Here is a 15,844-nt window from a genome sequence, read left to right on the forward strand (position 1 = left end):
CTAATTTCCAAAATTAAGATTCCTAGCAGGTCTTCTCTCGGATCAGTCTGATGCCAAAGCCCGAATTCTTACCCACCACGCTCATTGCTTAAAACTGTTCTTCGAACTTTTTCCTCCTTTATTAAGCCCATGGCTATTCTGGATGGCGGAGCCAGGCCGACGAAGGAAACCTAGGGACCAGGGAATTCCTTGAGAGTACATTGGGAGCCAGGGAGGAAGGGGCGGGGCTTCGACTGCGGAAGGGGCGGGCTTACCCAGCAGGAAGTCGGGGTGGCGATGGCTGTGTTGCCGGAGGATCTGTAGTGGGGTTCCGGGCGGTATCCCGGTTTTCTTTTCCCCCAGCCTTGTCCCGGACCCTAACCTGGTCCGGCAGACTTGGGGCGAGACGGCGGCGGCAACTCTCTCCTCGCCGCCATGCACGACGCTTTCGAGCCAGTGCCGATTCTAGAAAAGCTGCCTCTGCAGATCGACTGTCTGGCTGCCTGGGGTGAGCCGAGGGGCCGCGGGCCGAGGCGGGGTCAGCGCAGAAGCGGCCCGGATCTTTTGCGAGGCCGGGGACGTGGACAGGCGTTCATTTGTGAGGGCTTCGATCGGATGCTGCCCAAGAGGGACCTGGGGTGAGGCAGGACAGAGAGGTGACTACCGGCTATAGACAGCGATGTCTGTGAGGTTGCTTAGTTTATCCCTAGGTATCCAGTCATTTAAAGACATTCCACTTGCCTTTGCACTCTGTGCGGAGTTGGAGGTTGAGCTTGCCTTTTAAACTGTGCTCGCTTTGACCCGTTTTGATTCCCAAGAAGTGTTCATTTTAGAGGGGCAAATCATTGGGAAGTTCTCAGCGTGCCAGGGACTTGAACTTGTTCAGATTACTGTGTTGTTTTCTAGATGAAAGATTACACTGGTTTTTTGGGGGCATTGAGCAAGTTAACATCATATGCTGTCCCCCACTTAGTGATCATTCCTCATGAATTTCTCATTCTTGAAGGTAACTCATGTAGCTACTCTAGCCTCTTAATCTGGCCAAGTGGTTGATTACTTTATATCCAAAGTGCTCACATTACCTAATTCTGAAGATAGAAGAGCATCATTCCAGACGTTCATGAAACCTAACCCATAAAAATTTGCATAGTCCTTTTGGGATTGACTAGTGCAGGAGACAGTGTCATCTCTTGTGTACTCTGAAGTGCAATGAAGGTTCCAGGAGTCTTGACTCTTAAATATGAACATTGTGTGAGCTTTTATCTATGAGTGATTGGTCTAATAACAGCCCCCAAAGACCAAGCAAATAATTTCAAACATTCCCGTTAATCTTTACGTCCTAGAAATCAAAGAACATTAAAAGGTCACTCAGGAACCTTAATCAGATATTGTACTGAGCTAGGTACCCATGATGGGCCTCCTGGAATCTTGGTGGTGGCTACCATCCTGTGCAGCATCTCTTCAGTGTCACCTAGCCATCCTTGCAGAGTTTTTCATGACCTCTTCAGTGGGATTCTTTCACTGCAGCTTTTCATGTGAACGTATATCCCCCTTCCTTTCACAGCTCTGGGCCTCTATAAGATCACACCTCCACAGTAAGCTGTTCTAGTCCTTTAGGTTAAGGAGAGAATCCTACTTCCTTCAGACATCTCAAGAGTACCTTAATTAGTGTTATTAGATGCTCTTGATAAAAATTTAAATAAAGGAGAAAAAAAGAAATTTTAAAAAATGAAAGATTTGACACTCTTCACAGAGAGATTCATTCATCAGATATGTGTTAGATGTCTATATGGGCCATCCTTTCAGGAATGCAGCGATGATTAAGAGACAGTGCCCCGCGGGTTCGAGACCCGCCTGGGCAGCGAGACCTCATCTCTACAATAAATCAAAAAATCAGCCGGGCGTGGTAGCACATGCCTGTAATTCCGGCTACTCGGAAGGCTGAGGAGGAAGGATCGCCGGAGCCCAGCAGGTCGAGGCTGCGGTGGCCGGGAGCGGCCACTGCACTCCAGTCTGGGCGACCGAGTGAGACTCCAACTCATAAAAAAAAAAACCAAAAAAAAAAAAAAAAAAAGAGACAGTGCCTGTACTCCTAGGACAATCAGTAGTAGGAGACAAAGAAGTATGAACAGAGTATCACGCAAGATAAATGATACTAGAGACTTATGCTGCCTAGCATTGCAACATTGAGGGGAGATACCCAGTTTGGCTGAGGACATAGGCTTTTGCAAAGGATGCATGCAGTTGTTGCCACACTTGACTTAGCTTGCAGAATCCTTGACTCCGATCCCCTATTGGACAATGGTACATATTTTTCCTAGAACCTCTCATCAGCTCCACTTTGTCACAGTAAAGATTCCTTGTACCTGTGCTTTTCAGGAACACAGTTTTGAAGTGGTAGGTAGCTTTTGGCCTGTGTTGATCACCCACCAAACAGGAGAAATGCTCTTTGCTTCCTAGGGTGCTATGGTAGATACTGGGCTAAAAGAGATCTCCTGCCGCAAAAGTACTTTATTTCCAGACTTTAGCAGCAATAGTTATTGCTATTTCTAGTCAGTGGAGGAAGTCCTCAACATACAAATGAGTTTGGTTCTGGGAATGCATTTGTAAGTCCAATTTGTTTTAAGTCCAACAAAGTTAGTCTAGGTACCCACCTGATACAATCAACTGTGTGAATTTAATGAGCTATGCTGACTCCTGGTGGAAAGAAATAATGCATAAAAAAAAGCAGATGTGCACCTTTAAAGTTCGTAATTTGAAGGTTGGTATGTAGAGGAGTTATTGTACCCCTTTTATATACATTATACCTTTAGATGGGAAGTTCATCTAGGAACCTCCAGGAGCCAGGTCATATGGGACTGAATAATATCTGAGCTGAAAGGTGTCTTAGAGACAACACACTCTAGCTCCTGGGAACTAGAAATGAGAACACAATGATGGTGACTTATTCCTAAATGGCAAAGTTGTATATCCTGCTACCTTTTCAACATCTTCATTTGGGTATGTAGTAGCATGGCCAAAACAGTTCTTGATTTCACTCCCCCCATACACACCTCTCCTCCTGTATGCCACATCTCAGCAAGTGGCATTTCTGTTTACTTCTTTGGTTAAGGGCACAAGCTTTCGAATCATCCTTGACTTCTCTCATTTTTGTACAAAACATCCAATCTATCAGCAAATCTTATTTGCTCTATTTCCAGAATAACTCTAAAATCCAGTCATTTCTCTCCATCTCCACTATTACTATTCTTGATGAAGGCACCATCATCTCTCATCTGAATTACTGTAGTAATCTTCTGATTCACCTGTGTTTGTACCATTTTCAGTTTTCTATCTACAGAGAATGAACATTTGGAAGTCTAAATCTGATCACTTCAGATTTTTGTAGAGACTCAAAACCCTCCAGTTGTATCACATCACAACTGGAGTAACTTCCAAAGTCCTCATCATGTCTGGCAACATCTGATATGATCAGGCCCTGGTTACTTCCCTGTTTCCTGTAGTCTTACGCCATACTCCTTTCTGAGACCAGTCACACAGTCTTCCTTGTTATTTCATGAATGCACAAAGCACAGACCTACCTCAGTGCCTTTGCACTTGCTATTTCCTCTGCCTGGCACTCTCTCACCCTAGTATATATGGCTTATGCCTCATTTCATGCAGATCTCTGCTAAAATGTCACCTAACCAGCCTTGGCAACATAACGAGACCTTGTCTCTAAAAAAAAAAAAAAAAAAATCAAAAAATTGGCTGAGCCTAATGGTGCACACCTATAATCCCAGCTACTTGGAAGGCTGAAGTGGAAGGATCACTTGAGCCCAGGAGGTCGAGGCTATAGTGAGTGGTGATTGTGCCACTGCACTTGAGCCTGAGTGACAGAATGAGACCTAAATCATCAAGACCTTCTCTAAGTATCCTAAATAGAAGAGATTGCCATGTCTACCAGTGTGCTGTTTTCTTAACCTTATCTTCTAATCACAGGTCACCATCTACTGATATTTTGTATATTTAATTATTATTGTCTCTCTCATTCTACATTAGAATATAAGTTCCCTCAGGGCAGGAACTTTGGTATATTGCTGTAGGTGCCTAGAACAGTTCCTGACTCAATGGGTGTTCATTATATATTTGTTTAATTAATGAAATGATTATATGATCAATTAAATATATGAATAATAATGATAATCAGTTTCCTTTATTAAGTAATGATCTGTATTAGGCAGTTTATGAAATAACCACCTCTCCATTTTACAGAGGAAGGACCTGAGCTTAGAGAATTTAAGAAATATTTCCAAGGTCACATGTCCAGTAAATCATGGCTGATTCTGAAGCCTGGTTCCCAAACTTTAATGTATGTTCAGAACCTTTTAAAAATGTAGACTTTTGGTTGCTCTGAGGACAAATATTTTTTTAAAAATACACTTATGTCTGTATATCTGTATTGTCCATACATATTTACTTGTTTTCCAGAGAAACAATGGAAGGATAATCCAAAAATTACTAAAACGATACCTATAGCAGAAGGGAAAAGAAAGGACAGGATAGAATGGACAGTGATAAAAGCTAGACTTCTTATAGTTTTGGCTATGTTAACTACATAAATGTTTCATAGAATGAAAATTTTAAATGCAGATTTCAGGGTACCACCCCAGAATCATTCATCAAAATCTCCATGTGCAGGGCCCAGGAGCGTGCATTTTTAATAAGTCCAAGTGGTTTAAATGTAGCTAACTGGCTTATGCTTTGAGAAATACTGTTCTTTGCCATGTGACCCAAAGAGAGGTGACTACTACCTACAGTGGCCAGTAGTGTACTGTCAGATGGAGCTTCGTTAAGGTAATTATTAGCAGTAGGGCCCAGCCTTATTTCCCAGAAGGGATTAAGTCCAACCTTGTGGCTCAGGATTAGGCCATCAGGGATTTTCTAGGGCTGACTCTACTTGGCTGTGTGTGTGTGTTTCATGTTTGTGTAGTGTGTTCCATTTTCTGTTGTGTAGTACTGTATTAAGTCTCCGAAGAGACTGTCCACCTCATGCTGTGCGTGTTGTGCATGCACAGCTGTGTTAAGTGATAACATATCCTAGAGAGTGGAGGACCCAACATGAGTCAGGCGCTCTGTGCCATTAGCACATCTGGATGATGTACTGTTGAACTTTACAAGTTTGAGGATTAGGAATGAGTATTTAAAAGAAATATTTAATTAATATTTAAAAGAAAGTTGTTACAAATGCTTTGCATATATGAGAAATACATTTTTTTCTCAGCACCTCCAAATGAAAGTGAAGGGTCAAATAAAATTTCAGTTAAACATTTTTTTTTAAATTTCAAGTGAATTTAATCTATGATTCCTTTTTATGACCAGTAGAGTAGACATTTGATTTTTAAAAAAATCTGTTGGCAGCCGGGCTCGGTGGCTCAGTCTGTAATCCCATGCCTTTGGGAGGCTGAGGTGAGTGGATTGCCTGAGCCCGCGGGTTTGAGACCCGCCTGGGCAACGAGACCTCATCTCTACAATAAATAAAAAAATCAGCCGGGCATGGTAGCGCATGCCTGTAATTCCGGCTACTTGGAAGGCTGAGGCGGAAGGATCGCCAGAGCCTAGCAGGTCGAGGCTGCGGTGGCTGGAAGCGGCCACTACACTTCAGTCTGGGCGACAGAGTGAGACTCCAACTCAAAAAAAAAAAAAAAAAAAATCTATTGGCAAATGAACATTTGAATAAAAATGGAAAATAGACTCTTGACTGTCGGGTTTAGGAATTTGACTTCATACTTTGATAGTGCAGCTTCATAGGAGTTTTTAAGCCCCAATGTGACAGCATCAGAGATCTGCTCTGAGAGAATGAATAGCAAACATGAAAGAATGCATGGAGAGAGACCAGTTGAAGCTATTCTAGGGGGTTCCTGGAAAAACTCTTAAGGGAGGGGGCTGTCATAAGGTTCTTTTAGAGATGAAATTGATAGACCTTGGCAGACTTGGGAGGAAGCTGAGGCTATTAAAAAAGATAAAAGAGGAACTGACAGGCTTGGGGGGCAGAATGGAGCAAGGATGGGAAGATAGTGAACATTATGTTGGCCTTTTGTTTTGGTTATAGATTTTTATGTATGTTATGAGTGATTTTTAAAAAATTATCACTTTATTTTGTATATATATGTGAAATATCAGTGTGTATCCTAAAAATCAACTTTAGTATTATTGAATTGCTCAATATTGTGATACCTGTTAATGAAGCTCTAAAAATAGTACTTTTTTTTTGAGTTGGAGTTTCACTCTGTTGCCCAGACCGGAGTACAGTGGCCGCTCCCGGCCACCGCAGCCTCGACCTGCTGGGCTCCGGCGATCCTTCCGCCTCAGCCTTCCGAGTAGCTGAAATTACAGGCATGTGCTACCACGCCCGGCTGATTTTTTTTTTTTTTTTTGATTTATTATAGAGATGAGGTCTCACTGCCCAGGTGGGTCTCGAACCCACGGGCTCAGGCAATCCACTCACCTCAGCCTCCCAAAGGAGCAGGATGACAGGCTAAGCCACCAAGCCCGGCTAAAATAGTACTTTTTACATAGCAGACATTGAAAATGGAATTTTTGTTGCTTAAATCACAGTAAAATGCCAGCTTTACTATAGCTTTATAATATTTTTTAAAAAGAATTTGACACCAGGCATGATGGCTCATGTCTTGTAATCCTAGCACTTTGGATGGCGGAGGCAAGAGAATTGCCTGAGCTCACGGGTTTGAGACCAGACTGAGCAACACAAGCCCTCGTCTCTACAATAAAGATCAAAAAATTAGCTGGGCGTGATGGCACATGCCTGTGGTTCCAGCTACTTGGAAGGCTGAGACGGATGGATCACCTGAGCCTAGCAGATCAAGGCTGCTGTGGCAGTGAGCATGCCACTGCACTCCAGCCTGGGTGACAGAATGAGACTCCAACTCAAAAGAAAGAACTTTGATTTACAAAGTAGCAATTTTCAGTTTTGCTACATTCATGAAAAACAGCAGGAATTTTTAACATATCTATGAAGTATACACAATGCATTTTCAGTGCAAATGCAGCAAAACAAATCTGGACTATGGATAAATAATTTGCATGCTCCCACCTGTGACTATAAATATAGTATCCATGCTGATTTAAACAGTAATAAAACATCCACTGGTTTAGAAACACAGAAATAGTTGCCACTATCCAACTCATGTACCAGATTCAGGTCAGCATTTATCGACATTTCTGTTGCGCTGGCTTTTGCCTTTATATGATCATGCCTTGCAGGAGAGTTGCATTGATAGACCCTTTTTAAAAAATGTAGGCCGGGCTCAGTGGCTCAGCCTGTAATTCCAGCGCTTTGGGAGGCCGAGGTGAGTGGATTGCCTGGGCCCGTGAGTTCGAGACCCGCCTGGACAACTTGGCGAGACCTCATCTCTACAATAAATCAAAAATTAGCTGGGCATGGTAGCGTGTGCCTGTAGTTCCAGCTACTTGGAAGGCTGAGGCGGAAGGATCTCCGGAGCCCAGCAGGTCGAGGCTGCAGTGACCAGGAATGGCTGCTGCACTCCAGTCTGGGTGACAGAGTGAGACTCCAACTCAAAACAAGCAAACAAACAAAAATGTAAACGTGTGTAGCTGCTTCTGTTAGTTAAGGTCTACTTTTGACTCTAAGTTCTTTTTCTGTCCAGAACTCTTTCCACTGCACTAGCATTTGCTCAAAAATAAAAAACAGCTGAGAAGAAAACTTCAGAAAGTCACAAGGGCTTCTTCTGTCAGCAGCATTTACTCTGCCTGAGTGTTTCCATTTCTGGCTTTACATAAAACTTTTTCTGGTGTGAAAGGATAAATATGCCTTCCCAAAGTTGTATAACATAATTGTACCAATTTTTTTCTGTCATTTCTAGAAACAAGTGTAATAAATATTTTTAAAGTCTCAAAAAAAAATTTTTTTCCCATGTTCTACTCCAGCATACATCTCCAACATTTCATTAGAGCTATGATTATTTCTGATTTCAACTTATGTCATTAAGAGCACATAGTGTCTTACTTTCTGTGTCCTGCCTTTCCTTTAAACCCAGAATCAGGCTGGCTGTGGTGGCTCACACCTGTAATCCCAGCTCTTTAGGAGGCAGACAAAGAGGATTGCCTGAGTCCAGGGGTTCAAGACCAGCCTGGGCAACTTGGTGAGACCTCTTCTCTACAATTAAAAAAAAAAAAACCTAGCTAAGCATGTTGTCATGCATCTGTAGTTCCAGCTATTTGGAAGGCTGAAGTGGAAGGATCACCTGAGCCCAGCAGGTTGAGGCTGCAGTGGCTGTGAGCATGCCACTGTACTCCAGTGTGGGCAACAAATTGAGATTCCAACTCAAAAAAAAAAAAAAAGACCCCAAATTAAAGAAAACAGAATCATTATCCTTTTCTGGATAATTAAGAACATTATCTTGGAGAAATATTCCTGATCCTGTGAATCAAAAATGTGGATCCTGACCGATTTCTATAGATATACCTGCTGCCTTTCAGACAACTGCTGGCTGACAGGCATTACTAAGACATGAGATGCCTTAGTAAAAGTGCAACACAGCATGTGGTTAGGAGTCAGACAGATTGGGGTTAGAATTCCAACTCTGCCACTTGCCATGTCTGTGACTCTGGACATATGATATATCTCCTAGGTCTCAACTTCCTCATCCATAAAATGGGAATTTAAAACAAGGACTTACTTCATAGGATAGTTGTGAGGACTAGTGAAATAGCATGTGATACCTGCTTAACATTTTCTGGGATACAACACATGCTCAATAAAGGTTATCTTTGTGTATCATTATCCCATATTTTATTTTACAGAGGCTCAAGAATCAAGCGAGTTTATGAAAGAAATGAATGAATGACCTTTATGTTATAAAAAAACCGAGGAGTTCTCCGTATATACTTACCTTCCCTGAATGATGTAATATGGATTTGTCAGGGTAGTTATTTAAACCTTTTCTGGGCCTTGTTATTTTTAGCCTAGACCACTGCCTTCCAAAATGTCCTTGAACCAATAGCATCAGCATCGCCTGGGAACTAGCTAGAAATGAAAATTCTTGAGCCCACTTCTAGACCTATTGAATCGGGAACTGTGGGGGCGGGGCCCAGTATATTGTTTTTTTAACAAGCCCTCAAATAATTCTGATGCATACTAAAGTTTAAGAATCACTGGCTGGCCGGGCTCGGTGGCTCAGCCTGTAATCCCAGCACTTTGGGAGGCCGAGGTGAGTGGATTGCCCGAGCCCGCGGGTTCAAGACCAACGTAGTCAACTTGGCGAGACCTCATCTCTACAATAAAAATTAAAAATTGGCTGGGCATGGTAGCGTGCCTTGTAGTTCCGGCTACTTGGAACGCTGAGGCAGAAGGATTGCCGGAGCCCAGCAGGTTGACACTGGGGTAGCTATGACTGCCCTCCAGCATGGGTGACAGAATGAGACTCCAACTCAAAAAAAAAACCCACTGGCCTAGACCATCTTTAAAAGTACAACAATAACAAAAAACAAGAGCTTTATTTATGTAGTAAATCACATACCATACAATTTGACCATTTAAAGTGTGCAATTCAATGGTTTTTAGTACATTCAAGTTATACAGTTATCACCACAATCAATTTTAGAATATTAAAAAAATTTTAGAACATTTTTATCACCCCAGAACAACCCAGTACACATTGTTATTCACTTATCATTTCCCCCAAGCTCACCAACCCAGAACAATTGCTAGTCTTTCTGTATCTCTATGGATTGCCTATTCCAGGTATTTCATATGAATGGAATCATGTGACCTTTTGTGTCTGGCTTCTTTCAGTTAGCATAGTGTTTTTAGGTTCATCGTGATGTAGCATATATCAGTTCTTCCTTTTAATGGCTGGCTAATAGTTCATTATATGGACTTACTACAATTTGTTAACTTCATACTTTAATGGACACTTGGGATGTTTCCCACCTTTAAGTCATCACAGATAACACATTTGTGAACAAATTTTCTGTAGACATATATTTTCAGTTTTCTTGGCTATATACCTAGGAGTTGAATTGCTAGGTCCTAGAGTGACTTAATGTTTTTAGCCTTTTGAGGAACTGCCAGACTGTATATTCCAAAGCACCTGTACCATTTTACATTCAGCCAGCAATATATGAGCATTCTTCATATTCTTATCAGCAGTTATTATTATCTGCTAGACTATCTTTTGAGATAATGAATTCTGTAAGCGTATTATGCTATGGAACTTATCTTCCCTAAAGTAAAATCATTAAACCTTCAAAGGATACCTCTTAGCTATTATTTCTGAGACTGTTGGTACTGTCCATCTTGTGATTTTATAAACTTTCATATTCTTTTTAGCAGAACAAAAAATAGTATCTTAATAAAAATATGTAAATAATGGAAAATAAAAATCTTTAATTAATTAATTTTTTTTTTTAGTTATAGTCTCATTCTGTTGCCCGGGCTGGAGTGCAGTGGCATGCTCACAGCCACCACAGCCTTGACCTACTGGGCTCAGGAGATTCTTCTGCCTCAGCCTTCCAAGTAGCTGGAACCACAAACATGCGCCACCACGCCTGGCTAGTTTTTTTAGTTATTGTAGAGACGAGGTCTTGCCAAGTTGCCCAGGCTGGTCTTAAACCAGTTCTCTCACCTCTGCCTCTCAAAGTGCTGAGATTAAAGACATGAACCACTATACCTGGCAATCTTTTCTAATCTTAATCTTTTCATCTTAAAATGAAAAAGTCTTATATCTCAGTTAAATTTTGAAATAATTAAGCCAGGAACATTTTTTATTCTCTAATATGTCTAGCCTACTAATTAGTCAATTAATATTTTTTGATTGGTAGCGTCTCAAACATTTCTTGCATATAAACATTTCTTAGCTTTGCAAAATACCTGCTGTTGAAAGCAACTCATTTTCTTGACACTTTGATTTTTTGATTATAAGTCCCTACTAAAGAAATAGAGTTATACTACAGCTGATTGACAGCTCTTTTCTTTTCCAGAGGAATGGCTTCTTGTGGGAACCAAGCAAGGACATCTTCTTCTTTATAGGATTCGGAAGGACGTTGGTAAGTGGCAGACTTTCTAGAACCAAGAAAGAAATAGTTTATTGCTCATGCAAAAAGATAAGTTTTCATAGTCAACTAGTATACAACTGTGAAATCAGTGATTCCTGTACCACTAAAAGAGGGATTAGGGTTGGAGGGAACACAATGGGAAAATAGGGAGAAATGTAAGGATCTCTAGGTTTGTTGTGGGTTTTTTCCTCCAAATTGTATTTCCCTTCTGGAAGGGGTTGCTGAATGTTCCTTCTCTCCTCATTTCTTGGAGACTCACTGTATATAAATATTACTGATAGGAGTAAGATTTTTGTATAAATGGTGTGGTGGTAGGAAAAAAGAATAGGAACCATTAATTTAAACGACCTTATTAACTTATGAGGAGTAGACTAGTAAGAGAGGACCTGGATTTGCAATCACTTCTACTTCTCCTAGGCCATGTGATTATGAGCAGGTTATTCCCATCATCAGTTTTCTTTTCCATAAAGTATCTGTCTCACAGAGTTGGGGGCAGATGCAATAACAGACTTGGAAGGACTTTGAAAAAAGCTCAAATCTATGTGACTTTATCAATAATATTGTAGAGTATTTGAAATTTATTCTGTTAAAGAATAACTTTTATGACGGGGCTTGGTGATGCAGCCTGTAATCCCAGCACTTTGGGAGGCCAAGGCAAGTAAATTGCCTGCACCTGCAGGTTCGAGACCAGCCCAGGCAACTTGGTGAGACCTCGTCTCTACAATAAAAATAAAAAAATTAGCCAGGCGTGTTAGCTTGTGCCTGTAGTTCTGGCTACTTGGAAGGCCGAGGCAGAAGGATCGCTGGAGCCCAGCAGGTTGACACTGGGGTGACCATGAGTGTGCCACTGCACTCCAGCCTGGGTGACATAGTGAGACTCCAACTCAAAAAAAAAGAACTTGGCGCAATATTGAGGAAGAAGGCATTTTACTGCTGCAGTAGGGAAAGAGGAAGGTATCCTGGTCAGGTTCTGTGGTGGGGTAAGAAGAGAAACTAGAAAACAAAATAGAGAGTTTATTTCATTTCTTAGTTTTTCAGCTTTCCTCTAAATCGAGTCTGCAAACTTGTTTCAAAAAGATCTAAAGAGTAAATATTAGGCTTTACGGTTCATAAAATCTCTGTTATGACTACTCAACTCTGCCATTGTAGCAAGAACACAGCCATAGATAATATGTAAATGATGAGTCTGGCTGTGTTCCAGTAAAATTTTATTTGCAAAAACATGCTGAGGGCTTAATTTGGCCCATGTGTAGTACGTTGCTAATCTTTGCTTTAAATTTCTGGTTCCTATAACCAGAATATTTGCATTCTGTGATGTCTACCTGGTCTATAATTTTAAAATTAAACTTGCCTTGAATCTTATTCAGCATTCAACAACTGTTTTTGAATCTCTACTTTGGGCTCAGATATAAGTGGTGAGAAATTGAAACCTAGACTAGGCTCATTGAAGGATCAGTGACTCTTTCAACACAGTGTAGACCCAAACTGGTAATGTTAGTGTTAATCTGACTTGGCACCCTGATGGTGACTATTCCTTGCCCTGTGATCAATTTACCATGTCACCTTTGACAAGTTAGTTTATCTTCCTGGGCTGCCATTTCTCCATAGGTAACTTGAATAGCAATACTAACCTACATTAGATAATTAGGAAATCAAACTCTAATTTGAAAGCTTAAGAAACATCCTTTCTCCCTATAACCTAGTGAACAGTTTAGTTCTGACCCAGCTCTGGTCCAACGTGGGCTAGAAATAGACCTGGGCCTCAGTGAATCAGCTATAGGACTAATTTTGTTTCTAAATTTGAGATATTCCAAATCCAGATAGGACTGTGCCTACACTGTCTTTCTGAGGAAATGAAAGGGATAGTAAGGTGTCAAGTAAAGACTAGGGCTAGGGAATCTAGGTTCTGATCTGATCTGAGCCTTCTTCTTTGAGCTCAGAAAACATCTCTAGACTTTATTCTACTCTTATCTTGAAGAGAGGAGTTAGATTAGTTTGTATCTAAGACCTTAACAACACTGGGTTTATTGCAGTGGTCCTGTCACTCTAGAGCAGCAGTTCTTAAAATGTGCTCTCTAGACCCCTAAGGGTTCCCAAGAGTCCCTCAGAGGACCCACACGGACGAGACTGAGTTGACAGTAACACTAAAACATTATTATTATTTATTTTTCACCATATTGACATTTGCAGTGAAGGTGCAAAAGGAATAGTAATTAAAACTGCTAGCCTCTGAACACAAATCAAGAGTGGTATCAAACTGTACTGGCAGTCATGGTGTTATTCTTACTGTGTGCTCTTAGTGGTGTTTTGTTTTGTGATGGAATCTTGCTATGTTGCCTAGTCTGGAGTGCAATAGCTACTCACACAAGTGATCATAGCACACTGTAGCCTTGAACTCCTGGGCTCAGGCAATCCTCCCACCTTAGCCTCCTTAGTAACTGGGACTACAGGTGTATGGTCCAGCGCCTGGCTGGTTTTGTTTTTTATTAAAACTAGTTTTACTTTAGAATATTCTTTGTTCGGCAGTAAAAGTTATTAACTTTATTATATTTTGACTTTTGGTAACGCATGTTTTTAATAATTTTCTGTAATATAATGGGAAATATATGTAAATTAAGTAAACACATTTATGCTGTGTGCCAAGGCATGAAGTCTGATGGCTGTTTCAGGGAAAAGTGCTTGTGTGATTGTTGGAGTTATAAGCTAAACAGCTATTTTTTTTATCGAGTATTACATTGCTTGAAAGAATGATTGACAGGCTATGATTTTTCAGACCATTTGAATATTTGGCAGATTTTTTTTTTAAGCAAACAAAAGGAAGCTGTTACTTTAAACAACTAGAAGTATTTGTTATGAGTGATAGAATTTAGAGCTTGCTTTCTTTTTTGAGTTGGAGTCTCACTCTGTTACCCAGGCTGGAGTGCACTGGCTTGCTCACGGCCACCACAATCTCAACCAGCTGGACTCAGGTGATCCTTCTACCTCAGCCTTCCAAGTAGCTGCAACTACAGGCGTGTACCATCATGCCCAGCTAATTTTTTGATTTATTATAGAGACAAGGTCTTGCCATGTTGCCCAGGCTGGTCTCAAACCCATGGGTTTAGGCAATCCTCTTACCTCCACCTCCCAAAGTGCTGGCATTACAGGTGTGAGCCACTACTCCTGGCAGAAGTTAGAACTTTCAAGAGAAAATTAGTATTATGGAAAACTTGTGTCCACTCTCATGAGCTTGACTGCTTCTCCATACTTAAAGGTTTGTTTTTTTTTTCTAATTAGATTGGAGGTGACAATAAGTATAATTTTAAAAAGTCTTCCATAATGAAATGTGCCAACATTGGGAAAATCTGTATAATGCAGTGAACCAATATTTTTTAAGGATGACCAGTGCATGAAGTTTAAAAATTATGCATGAGTAAAAGATCCACTCAAAGTATAAGATTGACCACTGGCATTAGTTATTGGCATCTAGATATTACTTAATGATAGCTGCTGTTGTTGTTATGATAATTATTCTCATTTTGACTCTTTGGTGACTTTTGAGCCTGAATATTTTTGTCATCCCTAGCAAGGCTGAATTCAAATGTTTTTATGACATGTAACTTTCTTCCCCTTTTTTGCAATAATACCAGCAGATGTAGCATCTCCTGAAAGTGGTAGTAAGTGTAGATACATTAAATTGCTTTAGCTCTGGATATGGGGTTAAGTGTTTGCTCTGTCCCCATGATATAGGACATAGGGTACCTGCTGGAAATTAGTGGTCTAAACCTACAGATGCTTTGGGCTGGGTTTCATTGCTTGGGCTCTCATATTTGACTATTACTTTTTATACTCTTCCTTGTAGAACACATTGCCAAGGTACTTCTTTTGTACCTGCAGACTCACAAGTACCCTGCAGCTTCATTATACACTTGGTGTGATCCTTTCTGCTAATGCCGAGTGAAGGTGCATGAAGCCCTCTGTTCTAAAATTGGAGCTGAAAGTATCTTACTAAGTTCAATATGGCTCTTTCAGATCTCTGACTTCTAGTCTTTTAGTAACTTTGAAAGATTTATATAAGCAAGCACCATGGAGCAGTGTTCTTGTTGTAGTTTTTATATGTGCCCCTGTGTTTGGAACTGCCAGTGTTTATTTATTTTCCATAGGTTGCAACAGGTTTGAAGTGACACTAGAGAAATCCAATAAGAACTTCTCCAAAAAGATTCAGCAGGTAGGCAGTGATGGCAGTTGTTACAAGAATATTTGACTTATATGAGCCCCTGTGAATCTAGAACTTTGATCATGTTTAAAAGTTATTAACTCTTTTAATCCTCTTCTCTGTCTTTCCATTTATGCAGAGATCTCTGCCCACGTATTGTATGCCTAAGATTCTCTTCGTAAGCAGAAATTGTGATTCCACAGAAAATTAAGTCAGATCCCCTGACCCTGGAATAGGCTCTTTAGTCCCTTTTTAATACTGTTGTTAAATGAACATTTGCTAAACCTTGTCAGAAATGTTATTGGGTCTAATGATACGCTGTTTTCCAGATCCATGTGGTTTCCCAGTTTAAGATTCTGGTCAGCTTATTAGGTAAGAAAAGAAGTTGTGTTTGTGCCTAAAAAGAAAAACTGTGACCTAATTAACTCTTTCATGGTTAATTTGTTAGTAATTACTTAATAATGAACTGACATGTTCCAAAACCAGATACCGTAGGGTATGTGGATAAATAAAGGCAATGGCATTTTCCATAAACTTGAATTCTGCAGTCCAGGAAGTTTTATTTCATTCAATAATCAATCAAACCTCTGTTGA

General features: G+C 40.5%; 1 protein-coding gene across 3 annotated transcripts in view; it reads left to right on the forward strand.

The window, feature by feature from the left end:
• Positions 1-244: 244 nt before the first annotated feature.
• The window catches only part of VPS39 (VPS39, HOPS complex subunit), a 51,285-nt gene continuing 35,685 nt past the window's right edge, over positions 245-15,844 (forward strand). Inside the window, exons 1-5 of one of the 3 annotated variants that reach the window (XM_021712946.1) lie at positions 314-487; positions 10,981-11,046; positions 14,679-14,711; positions 15,198-15,262; positions 15,580-15,622. In XM_021712946.1, the coding sequence (XP_021568621.1) occupies positions 415-487; positions 10,981-11,046; positions 14,679-14,711; positions 15,198-15,262; positions 15,580-15,622 (280 nt within the window). In that variant the 5' untranslated portion in view covers positions 314-414. Of the gene's footprint in view, positions 488-10,980; positions 11,047-14,678; positions 14,712-15,197; positions 15,263-15,389; positions 15,623-15,844 lie in introns of those variants that run through there. The other 2 variants (XM_008059447.1, XM_021712949.1) reach the window with 2 other exon arrangements.

The sequence above is a fragment of the Carlito syrichta genome, unplaced genomic scaffold (genome assembly GCF_000164805.1).
Source record: "Carlito syrichta isolate Samal-C Ts95f unplaced genomic scaffold, Tarsius_syrichta-2.0.1 Scaffold91562, whole genome shotgun sequence".
NCBI classification, from domain to species: domain Eukaryota; kingdom Metazoa; phylum Chordata; class Mammalia; order Primates; family Tarsiidae; genus Carlito; species Carlito syrichta.